Source organism: Solanum verrucosum, unplaced genomic scaffold (genome assembly GCF_900185275.1).
Source record: "Solanum verrucosum unplaced genomic scaffold, falcon-dt-bn FXZP01000040.1, whole genome shotgun sequence".
Lineage (NCBI taxonomy): Eukaryota > Viridiplantae > Streptophyta > Magnoliopsida > Solanales > Solanaceae > Solanum > Solanum verrucosum.
In genome coordinates this window covers 2,956,454-2,971,464 of record NW_026020323.1, presented here as the reverse complement: position 1 = coordinate 2,971,464, position 15,011 = coordinate 2,956,454, and the positions used below count along the sequence as shown (strand labels likewise).

At 34.5% G+C, this 15,011-nt stretch overlaps 1 protein-coding gene across 1 annotated transcript; it reads left to right on the top strand.

Moving 5' to 3' along the window:
• The first annotated feature begins 375 nt into the window (after nucleotides 1-375).
• On the top strand, nucleotides 376-12,305 carry LOC125835431 (3-oxoacyl-[acyl-carrier-protein] synthase II, chloroplastic-like). Its single transcript, XM_049514557.1, has 14 exons — nucleotides 376-917; nucleotides 1,794-1,999; nucleotides 2,073-2,276; nucleotides 2,550-2,660; nucleotides 2,753-2,848; nucleotides 3,007-3,052; nucleotides 3,160-3,239; nucleotides 3,869-3,937; nucleotides 4,073-4,157; nucleotides 6,498-6,652; nucleotides 6,750-6,830; nucleotides 10,345-10,404; nucleotides 10,835-10,989; nucleotides 11,935-12,305. Exons 1-13 carry the CDS (start codon nucleotides 605-607, stop codon nucleotides 10,949-10,951), a joined length of 1,623 nt encoding a protein of 540 aa, XP_049370514.1. The 5' UTR covers nucleotides 376-604; the 3' UTR covers nucleotides 10,952-10,989; nucleotides 11,935-12,305.
• Nucleotides 12,306-15,011: the final 2,706 nt, after the last annotated feature.

Genomic DNA, 15,011 nt, shown 5'->3' with positions numbered 1-15,011 from the left:
AAAATTAAATCTTCAAAATATTATTTAAACTTCCAAGGTCATATTAATTATAAAGGTTAAAATAAAAAAAACATAATAATTTAATAAATAATCATGTGACACAAATTTTTAACAGGATGCTCATTTAATATGAACAGAGACAGTAGATTATTTTATTGTATAGGAGTACTAAATTTGTTTGCATATTATGGTTGGCACATGAGACATAGATAAGAGAAAAGATTTGGAATTTATAGAGTGAGAGAACACTTGGCTGGTGCTGTTTATACCAGGGACTCAGATATTGTGTTTATTTTATTAAAGAATTATAATTAAAAAATATATTAGTCTAATAATAAAAAATATAAAAATAAAAGCTTGGCTCTGATATGGTTTTTTATAGTGCGCAGAGATCCAGGAAAACGACAACATATTTTTGTTTCTTCATCTCTCTCAGATTTAACCAACCCCCCCCCCCCCCCCCTCCTTCGCTCTAAAGTTTTTCTGAACTGAACTCTCCGCCCTCTGCATTTTTCACCATTGCTATTGTCTTCTTTCATCTTTTGAGTTCAAAGTTTATATATATATAAAGGGGTTGTATAGTTTGATCGGAATTTTAAGAAAAATGGCGTCATCGACGGTATCGTCATGGATGATTGGGTCATGCATGTCAGTTCCTGGTGAAAAGGAGCATGAATTACATGGTTTTTTTGGGATTTATAAGTCTAAATGCAAATGGGCTATTCCAAGTAAAACAACCAAAGGGGTTTTCATAAACTCCAAATCCAATAATCCTGTTACATTTCCAATCTCTTCTTCCTTCTTATCTCAACCTAACCGTACCATTACTGGATTTTCCTCTTCCAATTCCTGCTTTCTATTTACCGGATCCGCAGCTACTCGTCCCCCAACAAAAAGTATCTCTTCTGCTCAAACAGGTAAATTCTACCTTTATGCTTGATTGATGGTTTTTTCGTGCCCCTTTTTATATGTTTCGTTAAAATTAAGGTTGGTTAGAATTGGAGATGCATTTGTTATTTTGGAGTGTGTTTATTCTCAAGGTTGCATGGTTGATTGTTATAACTAGTTAGTGAGTGTGTTCTTATATTTGTTTTTTTACATTTTAAACAGACCCAGGTTGGTGAAATTGAATTGAGTTTATTGATTATTCTAGACTTGTTCATTTTGGCATTGCGTGTCATGTGAAAAGAGTGATAGATCATGCAATTTGTTTGTTGCTTAATGTCTGCAAACTTGTTTCTTGTTGGATTTCGAGATCATGCCTCAACACTTCCAACTGTGTTTCTTGGTTGTTTCTTTGGGCTACCATTAGTGTATTTTCTCATACTTGAAACCATTTGTTGGTTCTTTTCAAAAGTTTGGTTGGGTATTAAAAAATAGGTGCTTATGATGATCATACAAGGTGGAAGATAAAATATGTGCATAATGTTGTGTGATATTTTGTTTTAGTATTAGAGATTGAAAACAACTTGTTGGAACAAGTTTAAGAGTTGTAGTTATTGGCTGGACCTAAAGGCTGGACGTAAAGGAAATCATTGTCCCCCTTTCTTTCTTTTTGGTAGAAAGTGGTTACCTTGTGATGACCAAATTTTAGAAAATGATTTTATCATGGAATCTTTTTTTTGGAAAATATTATCCGTCTTTTGTATCAAGCTACACGATTGGGTTTTCTTTGGAGTATTGCCACAGAACTACGAAGTTGTGAATTTCTACATCATTTTCTAATACGCTTTCCTTCAAGTTATCAACTTTCTTACATAGATTTTGATGTATTTGGCTGCTCCTTGTACCAGGGGAGGTAATGGCAATTGCTTCCCAATCGGCCATGGAGGCTGCACCAAAGAAGAAACCTCCAACCAAGGAAAGGCGAGTTGTTGTGACAGGGATGGGTGTGACCACACCAGTTGGTCATGATCCCCACACGTTTTATGAAAACCTGCTTGAAGGTGTCAGTGGCATAAGTGAAATAGAAGCTTTTGATTGTTCTCAGTATCCAACAGTACGTCTTCTTCTTGGGCTTGTTTTCTTCAACTTTAGTTATTTAGATGTTGATAATGAGGTACATATCGCAGAGAATTGCTGGAGAGATCAAGTCTTTCTCAACTGATGGCTGGATTGTACCCAAACTTTCTAAAAGAATGGACAAGTTCATGCTTTACATGCTAACGGCAGGTAAGAAAGCACTCTCAGATGGTGGAATTACTGAAGACATGATGAATGAATTGGATAAAAGAAGATGTGGAGTTTTAATTGGCTCTGCTATGGGTGGGATGAAGGTGATCCACTTTCTTTTTCTTTAATCACAAATCTGATGAAAATTTCGCTGGTCAAATATGCCAACTTTCTTTTTCCATTTTATTTTGTTATTTATGTGCTTCTGGGATCAGCTCTATTTGGTCTCCAACATCTCAAATATAATTGAGCAACGGCTTGTACATGATTGCCCATGCATCGAAATCTCCTTAGAGAGAATCCCTATGCAGACCAGTAGTCTTTGCTAGAATCAAGCTAAGTGACCACTCACTAACTGATTTGCTTTACTTGAGCAGGTTTTTAATGATGCAATAGAGGCTCTAAGGGTTTCCTATAGGAAGATGAATCCTTTTTGTGTCCCATTTGCAACTACAAACATGGGTTCTGCCATGCTTGCCATGGACCTGGTTAGCCAAAGTTTTAAGTTTTCAGTTATTAGCTGTGATGTATGATTAAGTAACACCCAGATTTGTGTGCCTTCTTAAAAATTCAATTGCAGGGATGGATGGGTCCAAATTATTCAATTTCAACAGCATGTGCAACAAGCAACTTCTGCATATTGAATGCCGCTAACCACATCATTAGAGGTGAAGCTGTAAGTTTCAAGCCTTTAAGTCATAGAAAGCTGTAGGAAGCAGAGGATTCAGTTTTGTCTTACCATTGTTCATAGAGTTCCTTATACATAGACAGATGATTCCAAGAATTAACATTCTTAGTAGCTTAGTTCTCTCTTTTTACACAATGACAATGTAGGACTTGATGCTGTGCGGTGGATCAGATGCAGCAATTATACCAATTGGTATGTACCTGTTCTCTTTTACCAGAAGTTTAGCCTATCAAGCTGAGGTTGTAAAACTGTTGTTTTATATAATTTTGTGTTATTTTGTTTTTTTATTTCTTTTGCAGGATTGGGAGGATTTGTTGCTTGCAGAGCACTTTCACAGAGAAATACCGACCCTTCAAGAGCTTCTCGGCCTTGGGATAGTGTAATGTCTTGTAAATCTTTTGCTCTTGTTCCTCTGCTTTCTGTCTAGTTGTTAGCACAAATATTTGTGGAATGGATTGGTGATTCTAGTGTACTTGTGCTATTCCTGTTGCAGTTCTTGAGTTTGGGACTAATAGGAAATTAGAAATATTCGACTTTGAATTTTTCTCTTGTTTACTGAGTGAGTTATGCATATCTCAAACTGCAGTTTCCATTCCATCAGATTGAACTTGTATGGCATATTTTCTTCAGAATTTATGACCATGTAGCTCCATTGGCACTCATGTGAACTTTGTGGAAGAGAGGCATACAAGATATTTTGTAGGAATTAAAAACACCTGTTTTATATTGGTGGAATATTTATATTTTTAGTGTACTTTCGGAGCAAATATGATATTCCAATCACCATGGACGATAGGATGCACTTTACAGAGAATCATGACCTTTTACGGGATTCTCAACTTTTTGCTTACATCTTACGTGCTTATGTTAATTGCTATATTCAAATGACTTGTAAGATGAAGCAATAGCACTACAAAATTTCAACCCCATCCTTTTCCTGGTTGTGCGTGTGTGTAGCATATTTAGTAAGAATTGCTTCCTTCTTATTTTTATCTTAATCCTGGACAGAATCGCGATGGATTTGTCATGGGTGAAGGAGCTGGTGTCCTGCTTCTGGAAGAACTTGAGCATGCCAAGGTGATTTATGCTTCAAAATCAATAAATGCTTTCTTGCTCACCCGCTTGTTGATCCTCAAACAGAATATGAAAGATAAAAAGCCAATCCCGGGTCATATAATTGTTTTAAGTTTTCTTTTTAAATTTCATGAGCAGCAAAGAGGTGCAACAATCTATGCTGAATTTCTAGGTGGAAGTTTTACTTGTGATGCTTATCACATGACAGAGCCTCATCCTAAAGGTAATTTCTCTCATATATATATTCTTAATTTTACCCTTTGGGGTGGCCTAGTGGTTTGAGCTTGGACTTCCATGTTGGAGGTCTCAAGTTCGAAACCCCTTGTCTCTGAAAGCAAGGGGTTTGCCTTCTGGGTCGAGCTCGTCGCACCGAGCTTGCCTAGTGTGGGTTACCTCGCCTGTGTGGTTTGCGAGCTATTGCATCGGAGTGGGTTTTTACCCTGTGCGCACCCAAAGGGTAGCGGCTGTCGGTTTCCCTTGTCATAAAAAAAAAATATTCTTAATTTGCATAGATGTGTCCATGTTGAATGGGTGTGACATCGATATTCTTCTCGTGGACCTTTAAATTCAGTAAAACTTAGCAAAAATTGCATTTACTCATGCCGGATAGTTATACGGTTATGCACATCCTTACCGTATCCGTACAGGTACACAAATCTATATAACAGATATGTCGGAATTTTCATCCAAAAATTGTATAGTTCTCTTGTGAAGCTATTCGGTTGTTGGGGTTCTTTTCATTGGTTAATTAGATAGAGTTAGTGAAGATTTCGCAAGAAGAGGAAGATCAATGTAGATTGAGTCTAAGAAATCAAATGGGTAGGAACCAAGGCTAGGGATGTAGACGGGTTGAAGTTGTGGTACTCAGGAAGCTCGAGTAGATATTTTAGTAGACAAGGAACTTAGGGAGCAAGTGGTAGAGGTTAGGAGGATGAATGATAGGATGATGGCCATTAAACTAGTTTTGGGGATAGAAATGAAGGAGTTTCCCTTTTAGATTGCGCGAAAGCTTTCGAGATGGTCATAGCTAACTCGAGCTTCCAATAGTGGGAAGAGCACCTGGTGACCTATGCTAGTGCGGTGGCTAAGACTCAGATAGATTACGTGCTCCTTTGGAAGTGTGATAGAGGTTTATGCAAGACTGCAAGGTTATTAGGGGTGAGAATTTTTCGTACTATATGGGGCTAGCCTCCTCCTTGCCTCTTCTCATGATTAGTAGCATTATTTAGTGATTTTGTAGTTTCTTATTCTTCTATGTGTATTACTATTTGTTGCTTCATTTACTTTGTAACTTGGAATTTGGTTGTCATTTTTCTTGCAATCCTGCTTTGATGACATTCCTTTTGAGCGAGGGTTTATGAGAAACAACCTCTTTAATCCACAAAGGTAGGGGTAAGGTCGGCATCTATCTTCCCCTCTCTATACCCCACTTGTGGGATTACATAGGGTTATGTTTTGTAATTAAAAAGTGTGTTTTTGGGTGACAGTTCCTTCAGGGATATCCAATAAAATTGGAACGACACAGAAGTATGTTTTGGCGGGCAACATCAAAGAAACTTTTGAACATTGAAATTTCTTCATTTCTAGATGGACCTGTCCGACTCCTTTTCCCTTTTTTTCTTCTCTGTATCTAGGATTGCCTTGCTTTTCTTAAGGATGGCATATCAAATGTAAGATTTACTTTTTGCATGATGAAACGGAAGCGTTTTATGTTTAATTTACCCCTCCAATTATTAGCTGTGAAATAGAGGCCTCCAAAATATGATTCCATCACTCTATACATCTTATACTCTGGAAGGGTTTAAATTTTGATGGGAAAGTTGTGTGGCTAAATGGTTAGGGTAATACATCTCCCAAACCTCTTCTCTTTTCATCTTCTCTTTCTATGGCCTTAAATATCTGGTGCCTTGCTTTTTCAAACAAATAGAGCAGCAGATATTCTTGAATCTGTCTATCCATCCATCTCATAAAAGGTACTGCCCCTAACCATATATAGGATTTGATCCTTTGATTATACGTTGGCTTCGTTTGAAAAAAAATATGTTTCTTCTCTTACCTAATGACTTATAACTTGCATGTTTTTCTTTAGTCACCAAGATTTTGTTCCACAAGGTATTTACTCCTTTATTGACATCTTATAAAAATTACCTTTTATGGGATGCATGAGTCACACAAAGCTCCTGATGGACTCCTCTGTGTGGCCCACCTATCTTGCCATGCTTGACTTTATTCTTTTTCTCATGTCAACTGCAAATCTCGAAATAAACTGCTTCTTCCTGGTTGTAGTGACTTAAATGATATACTATTTCTTAGCTTCTTTTTTCTGTTTTGCCTAAGTTGGAGATGCAGTTGTACCCATCAAGGCTAGTTCCTCAAGTTCTAGTATTTTCTGATAATTGTAGTTGAAAGATTCTTCCAAACCAGCCAGATATACTTGCACAATTTGTAGCTTACTCAAAACAGAATTTAGCTTAACATAATAAGAATGCACAATCTCATGTTTACTGAGATATACAATAGAGAAAAGGAAAACTTTGAACTCTTCTATTCTCTAAACTAGCAGGAACTGGAGTCATCCTATGTGTAGAGAAGGCATTAGCTCAGTCAGGGGTAGCCAAGGAAGATGTAAACTACATTAATGCGCATGCAACATCCACACCAGCAGGAGATCTCAAGGAGTATCAAGCTCTTGTTCATTGTTTTGGCCAGAATCCAGAGGTTAGATTGAAGTTCTCTCATTGAACTACTGTGTCCATGCCAATCCTCTCAGGTTTTTGGTTCAGCTGTTTAATCAGCCACTGCTCTATGTTTTCAGTTGCGAGTTAACTCCACAAAATCTATGATTGGTCACCTGCTTGGAGCTGCTGGTGCTGTTGAAGCTGTGGCAACTATTCAGGTTCTTTTATCTCATAACTCCTCAAAGTTTGCTGCAGCTGCAGTTCAGTTGCTTTCTAGTTTCTTGTGTAACATTTCATCCAACTATTTTCTTGCATAGTAGATTTTCTGGCTGCAGATTCTGATATTTCTGCTTGTGTACCCTGTTGGGTGATTTGGATATTATTTTGGTGTCATCCTGTTGAATAGACCAAATCATTCTGTTATTTATGTAAGCATCTAATTGAACTAGATAACGTCATTAGCATCTCATACTATTTTTAGCAACCGTTTCGGGGGAAGTGAAGAAGCAACAGATTAATTTGGTTCCTCATTTGTTTGTGTGCTCTAGAACTTTTTTTTTTTTCTTGAGAGTGAACTTGTGGCTGCTAATACAGAGAGCACAACTGAAGCTGTTTTACTGAGGAAGTTTCAATTTTTTACAATTTCGTGACATGAATTGGTTTCCTTTTGAATTTGAGTTCACTTATTGATGTAATAGACAATAAAGAAACGAAAATATACATGGTTGTTAATATCAGCTGCCAGTGAAAATGCGTATTTATGCCAATTAGTAGCGATGGCACGTTGTGGGACCTAAAGAAGGGGAAGCAAAGGGACTGGCTAACTTTTTACAGAGAGGAAAATTAGTAAAGGCCTAACCACCTGGTCTTGATGATGTTGAACTGTTGGTCAATGTAACCTCAAGTAGACATAAATGACTCGTAGGGATAGAAACATCAACTACCTTGGAATCTGGAAAAACTAAACCTAAGTGTTGATGCAATCCTTTAAAATCTATTTGCTTTCAAGTTCAAGAATATCTTTACAGAAGGGTTATGATTTACTTCTGATCTGCCAATCTGATTTGTTGAGCATAAACCTGGCAAGAGTATCAGCAACGATTTTGCGTAGGACCTGCATACATAAAAATGAAGTGCATGGCAATGTATGTGCAATATCATATTGAAAGCTACACCGCTTTGATATTAAATCCTACCCTTGGATATGGGTATCTCCACTTTGTACAAAGTTCATCCAGGGAATGGGGTAATGCAAGCTACTAAAATAACCAGTTTCTAGCCGTGACATCTGGGTACGCTCTGGAAAGCCACAGTAGGATGCCCTTAATGTTAATAGTGGTATATAGACCAACTTAATCAAGGTGAGGGTATACAAAATTGAGTTCTTTTTATATATATATTGTTGCTTAGAGTATTGCGCCCTGATGTAGTTTATGACACTCTTCACGTCGGACAGACTTTCTGATGTTATCCTCCGTCAGAAGACGATGTGTCAAAGTAAAAATTAAGTTACCCATGATTCCTTGCCTCGAGGTTAAATAGGCCGTGCTACATTATTTGTCATCTGAAATGTTGTCTACAGATGTTATAAATGATAACACGATACAGGTATTTTGCAAGCACTTGTGCAGGTGGACTAGGGAATTTTTTTATCTAGAAAAGTTACTCCATTAGGCCTGGGTTAGGTCTTCTCTGATGTTTAGACTACGGAAAAAGACATGAAATTCAGGTATACTTTGTAAATATTTCCTGGCTACGTATTCGAACCATGAATATGTCATGGAAGTATTAGACAGTAATGATACTTCTGAGGTCTCTGTGTGTGTGTGTAAACAGGTTAACCTACACTAGATTTTTGGGTGTAATCTATGAATTTCTAGGTAACTAACTGTTTTATCATCAAATAATTGGGAAAAGAGATCTGGAGAAAACAAAAATATGGATAGTTGGAGTCAAGTTAAAGAAAAGTTTCATATTCAATACAGTGGCCTTTCAAACTGTCGTTACCAACAGAAATGAGAGTGACCTTGTAAATCTTTGAATAATTCCAGGACAGGTGGTTATAAGGTAGGATGTAAATGATATAGGAGCTATACAAAATGTATATGACCAATTTAGTTCTATCAAAAAAAGTTTGGGTACATGCTTTAGTCCTGAAACTGTGTGCAATGATGGCAATGTTTCACATAACGTGATAACGGTGCTTTTATGCAAGTATCAAGGTGCGAAGGTGTGTGCTTGCTCAAGACATGACTTTGAGGGAACACTAACCAATAAATCTCTTGCAAGGTGATGTAGTTTTATGTTAACAGAAAAGTTGTATTAATTCCTAATCAATGGATAAATATGTTAGTCATCAGAAATTCAAAATTACTAATTATAGCATAAAAGCTAATCCCTGACGAAGAAATCTACAACCGTATTCTTTCATTTGACTGAGAAACTTAGTATGGATTTGGACTTGATTGTCACGGTTTTCATTTCATATATTTCACTTAATTCTTTTAGTTCCTTTGTTCACATGATAATGGTTTGTCTTTATACTTCTCTTGCAGAATGTGTATATTCATACATATACACACACACACAAGACAAACACATATTCTTCACCAACTCCTCTCTTAAGTAAAGCACGTGCTTCAATTACTTCTTTGGTGTAGAAGTCCAGCTTATCTTGTCATTTTTCCACACTTTTCACCTTTGAACAACATTAGTGCCCTCTCTCTAAGTTAATAGTATAGATGTTCATAGCTAGGTGGTACCAAATTCATAGTTGTTTAAGGTTGTAATCCAACTTTTAAAAGAAGACATCCATAGAAGTTGTAGGATGTAATATTATTTTTAAAATGATAAAATCATATCTTCACCAACTTCTTGTTTGAATTTAAAAAGAAAAAAAGAAGCATACTTTTTTTTTGTTGTTAAGAAAAAGAGCATACTTGTACAAGGAAGTCGCATCATATTCATAAAAGTATATGTAATCTGAGTTTTGAAAGAAGAAAATCATGCCTGTAGAAGACATTTTCAAAGGAACATTGGTGGGAGCCTTGAAACAATGCACAGCAGGAGCTTTCCATAGTGGTAATTTATTTTTTGTTAGAAATTGTTGCTTTTTGCAGTGAATGTTGCTGCTGTGAGTTACTCTAGCTTGAAGTTAAGAACCCAAATGAACTGGGAGTAGAGTAACTTTGTCAACTTAAATTATTTAAATAAATGTTGACTGATGAAGCAAAAGAGACAAACTTTATCTAATTATTTTTACCATGTGGGTATAGTTTTTTGTTTTGGCTACGAGAGTAGCTATGGCGATTGTTTTAGGATAAGTGATTACCTATTTTGAGATAATTCAAAGACAATTTTCTGCTGCTACATAGTTCCTTGCAGTTTGTTGGTGCTGCACAGTGTAATTGAAGTTAGATTAAAGTTCTAATTGTATCATCTCTGTTCTTGAATTTCATTGTAACCTGCCTTGACAGTGGAAAGGATGGTGAGGATAGACAGTCCTTGGACATTTACTTGAGCATGTTGCAGTAACATGTTTTTGTTATAGTTTATTTGTGATAATGATAAATTAGTTTGATAGTACATAGATGTTGCAGAACTTATTCTTAAGGTGATTGATGATTACAGATTTCATCCTGTAAATCTTTCTTGACTATACTTTTAAACGTGTCTCTTGCAAAAATTATCTGGCTGAAACTGCTGACTGACGGTTAGAATTGGACTTCTCAGGCAATACGAACTGGTTGGGTTCATCCAAATATTAATCTTGAAAACCCAGATGAAGGCGTGGTAAGGATTTATCTTTTGTTCATTTAAGCATGGATTATCATCATACATAAAGAATTTTATCATATGAAACTGCTAAGAAAGCTTGCTGTATCAAGAGCATGTCGTTGGTTACACTTAATGGCTGACCAGCTAGTTAAGTTTAACTTTGCAGCTTCTCTGAATTTTTTACTATATCGCCAAAAGCTGGTTTATAGTGGAGCCTTTTATGGAAATGAAAAACTCACGAGTTATGAATCACAAGTCTATTAGTTTGATTCACATTTTCTGCATTATTAGGGCTTTGCTCTGATATTGCAACCAAGACAGATTCTTTTGTGACATGAATATACAAAGCATTCGATATATCATGTCTCCCCTGTTTTACTATTTCAGCTTTACTCTTTATTGACCTGGTAATCACCGCATCTGATATGTAATATCAATGAAACAGGATACAAATATACTTGTTGGTCCCAAAAAGGAACGACTGGATATTAAGGTGGCATTATCAAATTCATTTGGATTTGGTGGCCACAACTCATCAATCTTATTTGCTCCTTACAAGTAGATCTCTCGAACAATATTGATGCATCTGACAGATACAAGGTATGTAGGTGCGTGCTTGTTTGTATTGAGGAAGTGAGGAAGATTAAGAAAGCCATGTATTTTTAAGGGTACACTTAGCAAATCTAGTTAGTTGTTTGGTAGGGAACAAAACGGGAGAAGAAGGATCACTGTTTTAACATGTAACAACCTCGTTAGTTTGTTTCCGCAAAATAGAGGGAAATGGAACTTCATTCCTTCTAGACTATGGGACCTGCTTCCTACTAAACCCCATATGCAGCAGTGATCAAAGTAAATTTGAGAATCTTGAGTCTGGAATATGACTATCTTATTCTTCGATTTTATTATTGGTCATTTGATTGTTGTTTCTTTTGCTACGGTTATCATATTATTTGTTGTTGTTACTTTTCTCTTCTCTGTTATTTTGATCATGGCTTCTTCACTACTGCATTTCCTTTTCAAATCTGCTTTGATATGCTTTACTTTAGCCGAGGGTTTGTCGGAAGCAACCTCTCAACCTTCACAAGGTAGGGGTAAGGTCTGCATACGCACCACCCTCCCCAGACCCCACTTGTGGAATTACATTGGGTATGTTGTTGTCAAGTCTGGAAAAAGAGAGTGGTCTATTTACTCAGAGACTATACTTCTAGCTTGCTGCTAAGACAAGTTTTCTTGAACAAGTGGATTCAATATTTTGGTACAGAACACCTATTTGGCAAAAAGAGAAGTGTTAGCAATGACTTAAGGTTATATATCAAACTGTTGGTTGAACAGATTTCCTTTTTACGATAAAAGGGAATCACCTGAGCTTGGCAATTTAGTGAGAGTTGATAGCTTTTCTATTTCAAAATGTTGCTAGCTCTTTGTAGCATTGATTCACATCTGCAATGGAAACCAAATGAAACAAGCCTCCTTTCCCCACTTCTTTTTCTCTTACAGTTACTCCCCTTGTATTCATGAACTTAATTACATATGTTTTCATTTTAGGAATATTTGAAAGGATCCTTGATTCCCAGAGCTACTTGAAGGACACTCGTACAAGAGGCCTCAGTCTCGAAGAATTTGTCTTTTGGAAGATAGTCTAATGACGGTGGTACTTCCCTCTGATATACAGAATTCGTTTTAGATGATTGTTGGAGAAAGAAGATCCTGAAGTGAAGAATGGGAGAAGGATCAAGTTTTATCTCCATATATAGTTGTGACAATCTCCTTTTCTCTTAGCTAAATTATTATTATATACTAAACTAAATTGTTTCACATATATCCTTTACACATAACAGCAAATGATTTATGTGACCCTTAGGTGTTTGCATATGGCCCTTAATGCTAGTGTACTAGTTTCTTTGTATACCATATATTCTGCAAGACCTTTAAATTTGACTTCTTGATATTTGAATGAACAAACTCTGAAGGACTTTGTCAAAGGAAAAAACAAGGTGATAACTTTATGATATCCAGAAAAATTACACGTAATCTGTCCTTTAGCAATCCAACTTATCTCTAGTGGGGTATAAGTTCTTTAGAAATTGAAGTCGTATTGACTTTCTTAAGTAACTTATTAGTTAAAAGTCAAATGTCACAACTCTTATGATAACCAAAATTCAGCTTTATGGATTTACAAATTTGACAACAATGGTGGTATTTTAGCTACAGTTTTATTAATAAACAAAATTAAAGGGAGTACATAATGCTCAAATATAGGCAAGCTAGAATAAGAAATGAAAAATTACAAATTTCACAGATATTATATGTAGAACAAAAAAGAAAAACTTTAGTTGTGCGATGTTAATGTGCTGCAAAAACTTGTGTATTGTGCTACTCTAGTTGGCACAGTAATTGTTTAGTGTATCAGACTGCTCTCTTAGTTGCACCTATTCAATTGAATAGCTAATGTGCAAAACTTTTTTGATTACGATAACTTTTACTTTACTATTGGTGATTTTCTGTATCTCTTCTATTTGTGAGTATATTTATGATCCCCTTTGTGGTTTTTTAGACTCAGTTCATAAGAACTTCTTGGATTTCCCCTGCTAGCATCATCTGTGTTGCACTGAATCCTTCCTTCAAATGGTTTGACCACTTTGTCGTACAACTTCTTATTATTTCCTATATTCTAAGTTAGCGTTTGACCTCAAATTCTCAAATATTTTTGGCAAATCATTTTTGAGTGAAGTTTCACTATGCAGTTGGGAGAAATGTTTGACTATTTCAAAAATATGATATATACCCATAAGTTCTAAAAATTATTAAAAATACCTTTTAAGTTTGTATTGTCATTTTATATGAACATGTTTCATTGAAAATAATTGATAACAATCAACAACAAAAATAAATTGTTCCTTTTTTGCCATGTTTTGTATAGACAACAAAGATGAATAGTTATTAATAGAGTAATTTGGTAGATAAATATTAGTTGGAATTAATAAATGATGAGTTCTTTTTATGAAATATAAAAGTTTTGGAATAATTTTTTAATTTTTAAATAGGTCAATTTACATAAATAATATATGGTATAACTTTATTTACGAATTATGACATATCTTTTACCATACACATATTAGCCTTACTTTTCTTACCACAAATAGCCTCAACAAACAGAGTCACCAGTAGCAGAGCTAGGATTTTCAATAAAGAGTTCAAAATATGAAGAAATTGACACACAAAGTAGCTGAAGGAGGTTCGACATCTATTATATATACCTGAAAAATTACTTTAACCATATATAATATAATTTTTCGCCGAAGGAGGTTCGAATGAACCCCTTAACTATAAGGTGGCTCCACCATTGAGGGCCATTATCACTGCTAGTTCCTCTTCCGCATAACTATAACTGGCCGTGCTTATACTAAAAATAATATTAACATATCTTAAAAATAAATGTCCAATTCATTTTTAAAATATAAATTTTTGACATATCTTTAAAATAATAATTCTAATTATATTAAAATAACATTTGAAATTTATATATAATACATTGTTAACATCGCTAATAAGAGAAAAAAACATATACAACAATTGTAATACATTTTGTAATCAATATTTTTCTATATACAAGATATTATAGGCATGTTTCAATGCACATGGTGAATATATAACTAGAACATTTTTAGTTCAAAATAATACATTTTGAATTCAATGCATTACACATATTATATGCATTATTCAATGCACATTGTGAATATATAACTAAAATATTTTTAATACAATAATATATTTTAACACCGTTAATAAGAAAGAAAAATAACAACTGTAATACATTTGAATTCAATATACGATACATACTATATACATGTTTCAATGCACGTGTTGAATATATAACTAAAACATTTTTTAATACAAATGTATTATAAGTATTATGTATGAATTCCAAATATTTTGCTACAATTTAAATTAATTTTACATTGTTAAAATGTATTATATTTGTTGAAATAACAACAATCAAATTTATAACAATGTATAATATTGAATTCAAATTGTATCACAACTATAGTTTATATAATAACACATAAACTAATTGATAACTTTTGAATATTTGAAATTCAGGTATAATATCTTTTTAATATCGTTTAATAAGAGAGAAAAATAAACAACAATTATAATACATTTTGAATTCAATACTTGATACCATTAGAGTATATATATATCCTAATGATATCAAGGAGTAAATTAGTATTGCTTTCACTGAATTATTTTTTGATACCACCAGAGTATATATATAAAACATAATGGTATCAAGGAGTAACTGAGTAGTATTTTCACTGAATCACTCTTTGATACCATCAGAGTATATATATAAAACATAATGGTATCAAGGAGTAACTTAGTAGTTTTTTCACTAAAGTGACTTTTTCTTCCTTGATACCACTAGAGTATATACTCTGGTGGTATTAAATATCAAATGACTATTAAAATTAAAGTTATGTCATAAATGGTAATAAATATAAAGTAACATTAAAAGGGATAATTAATCAAATAAAATATATTATTTAAATAAATATTCCTTTTAAAAAAATTCAAATATTAGAACTTGGTCCAAATACTAGTTTTTTCTAGTATTTGAGAAC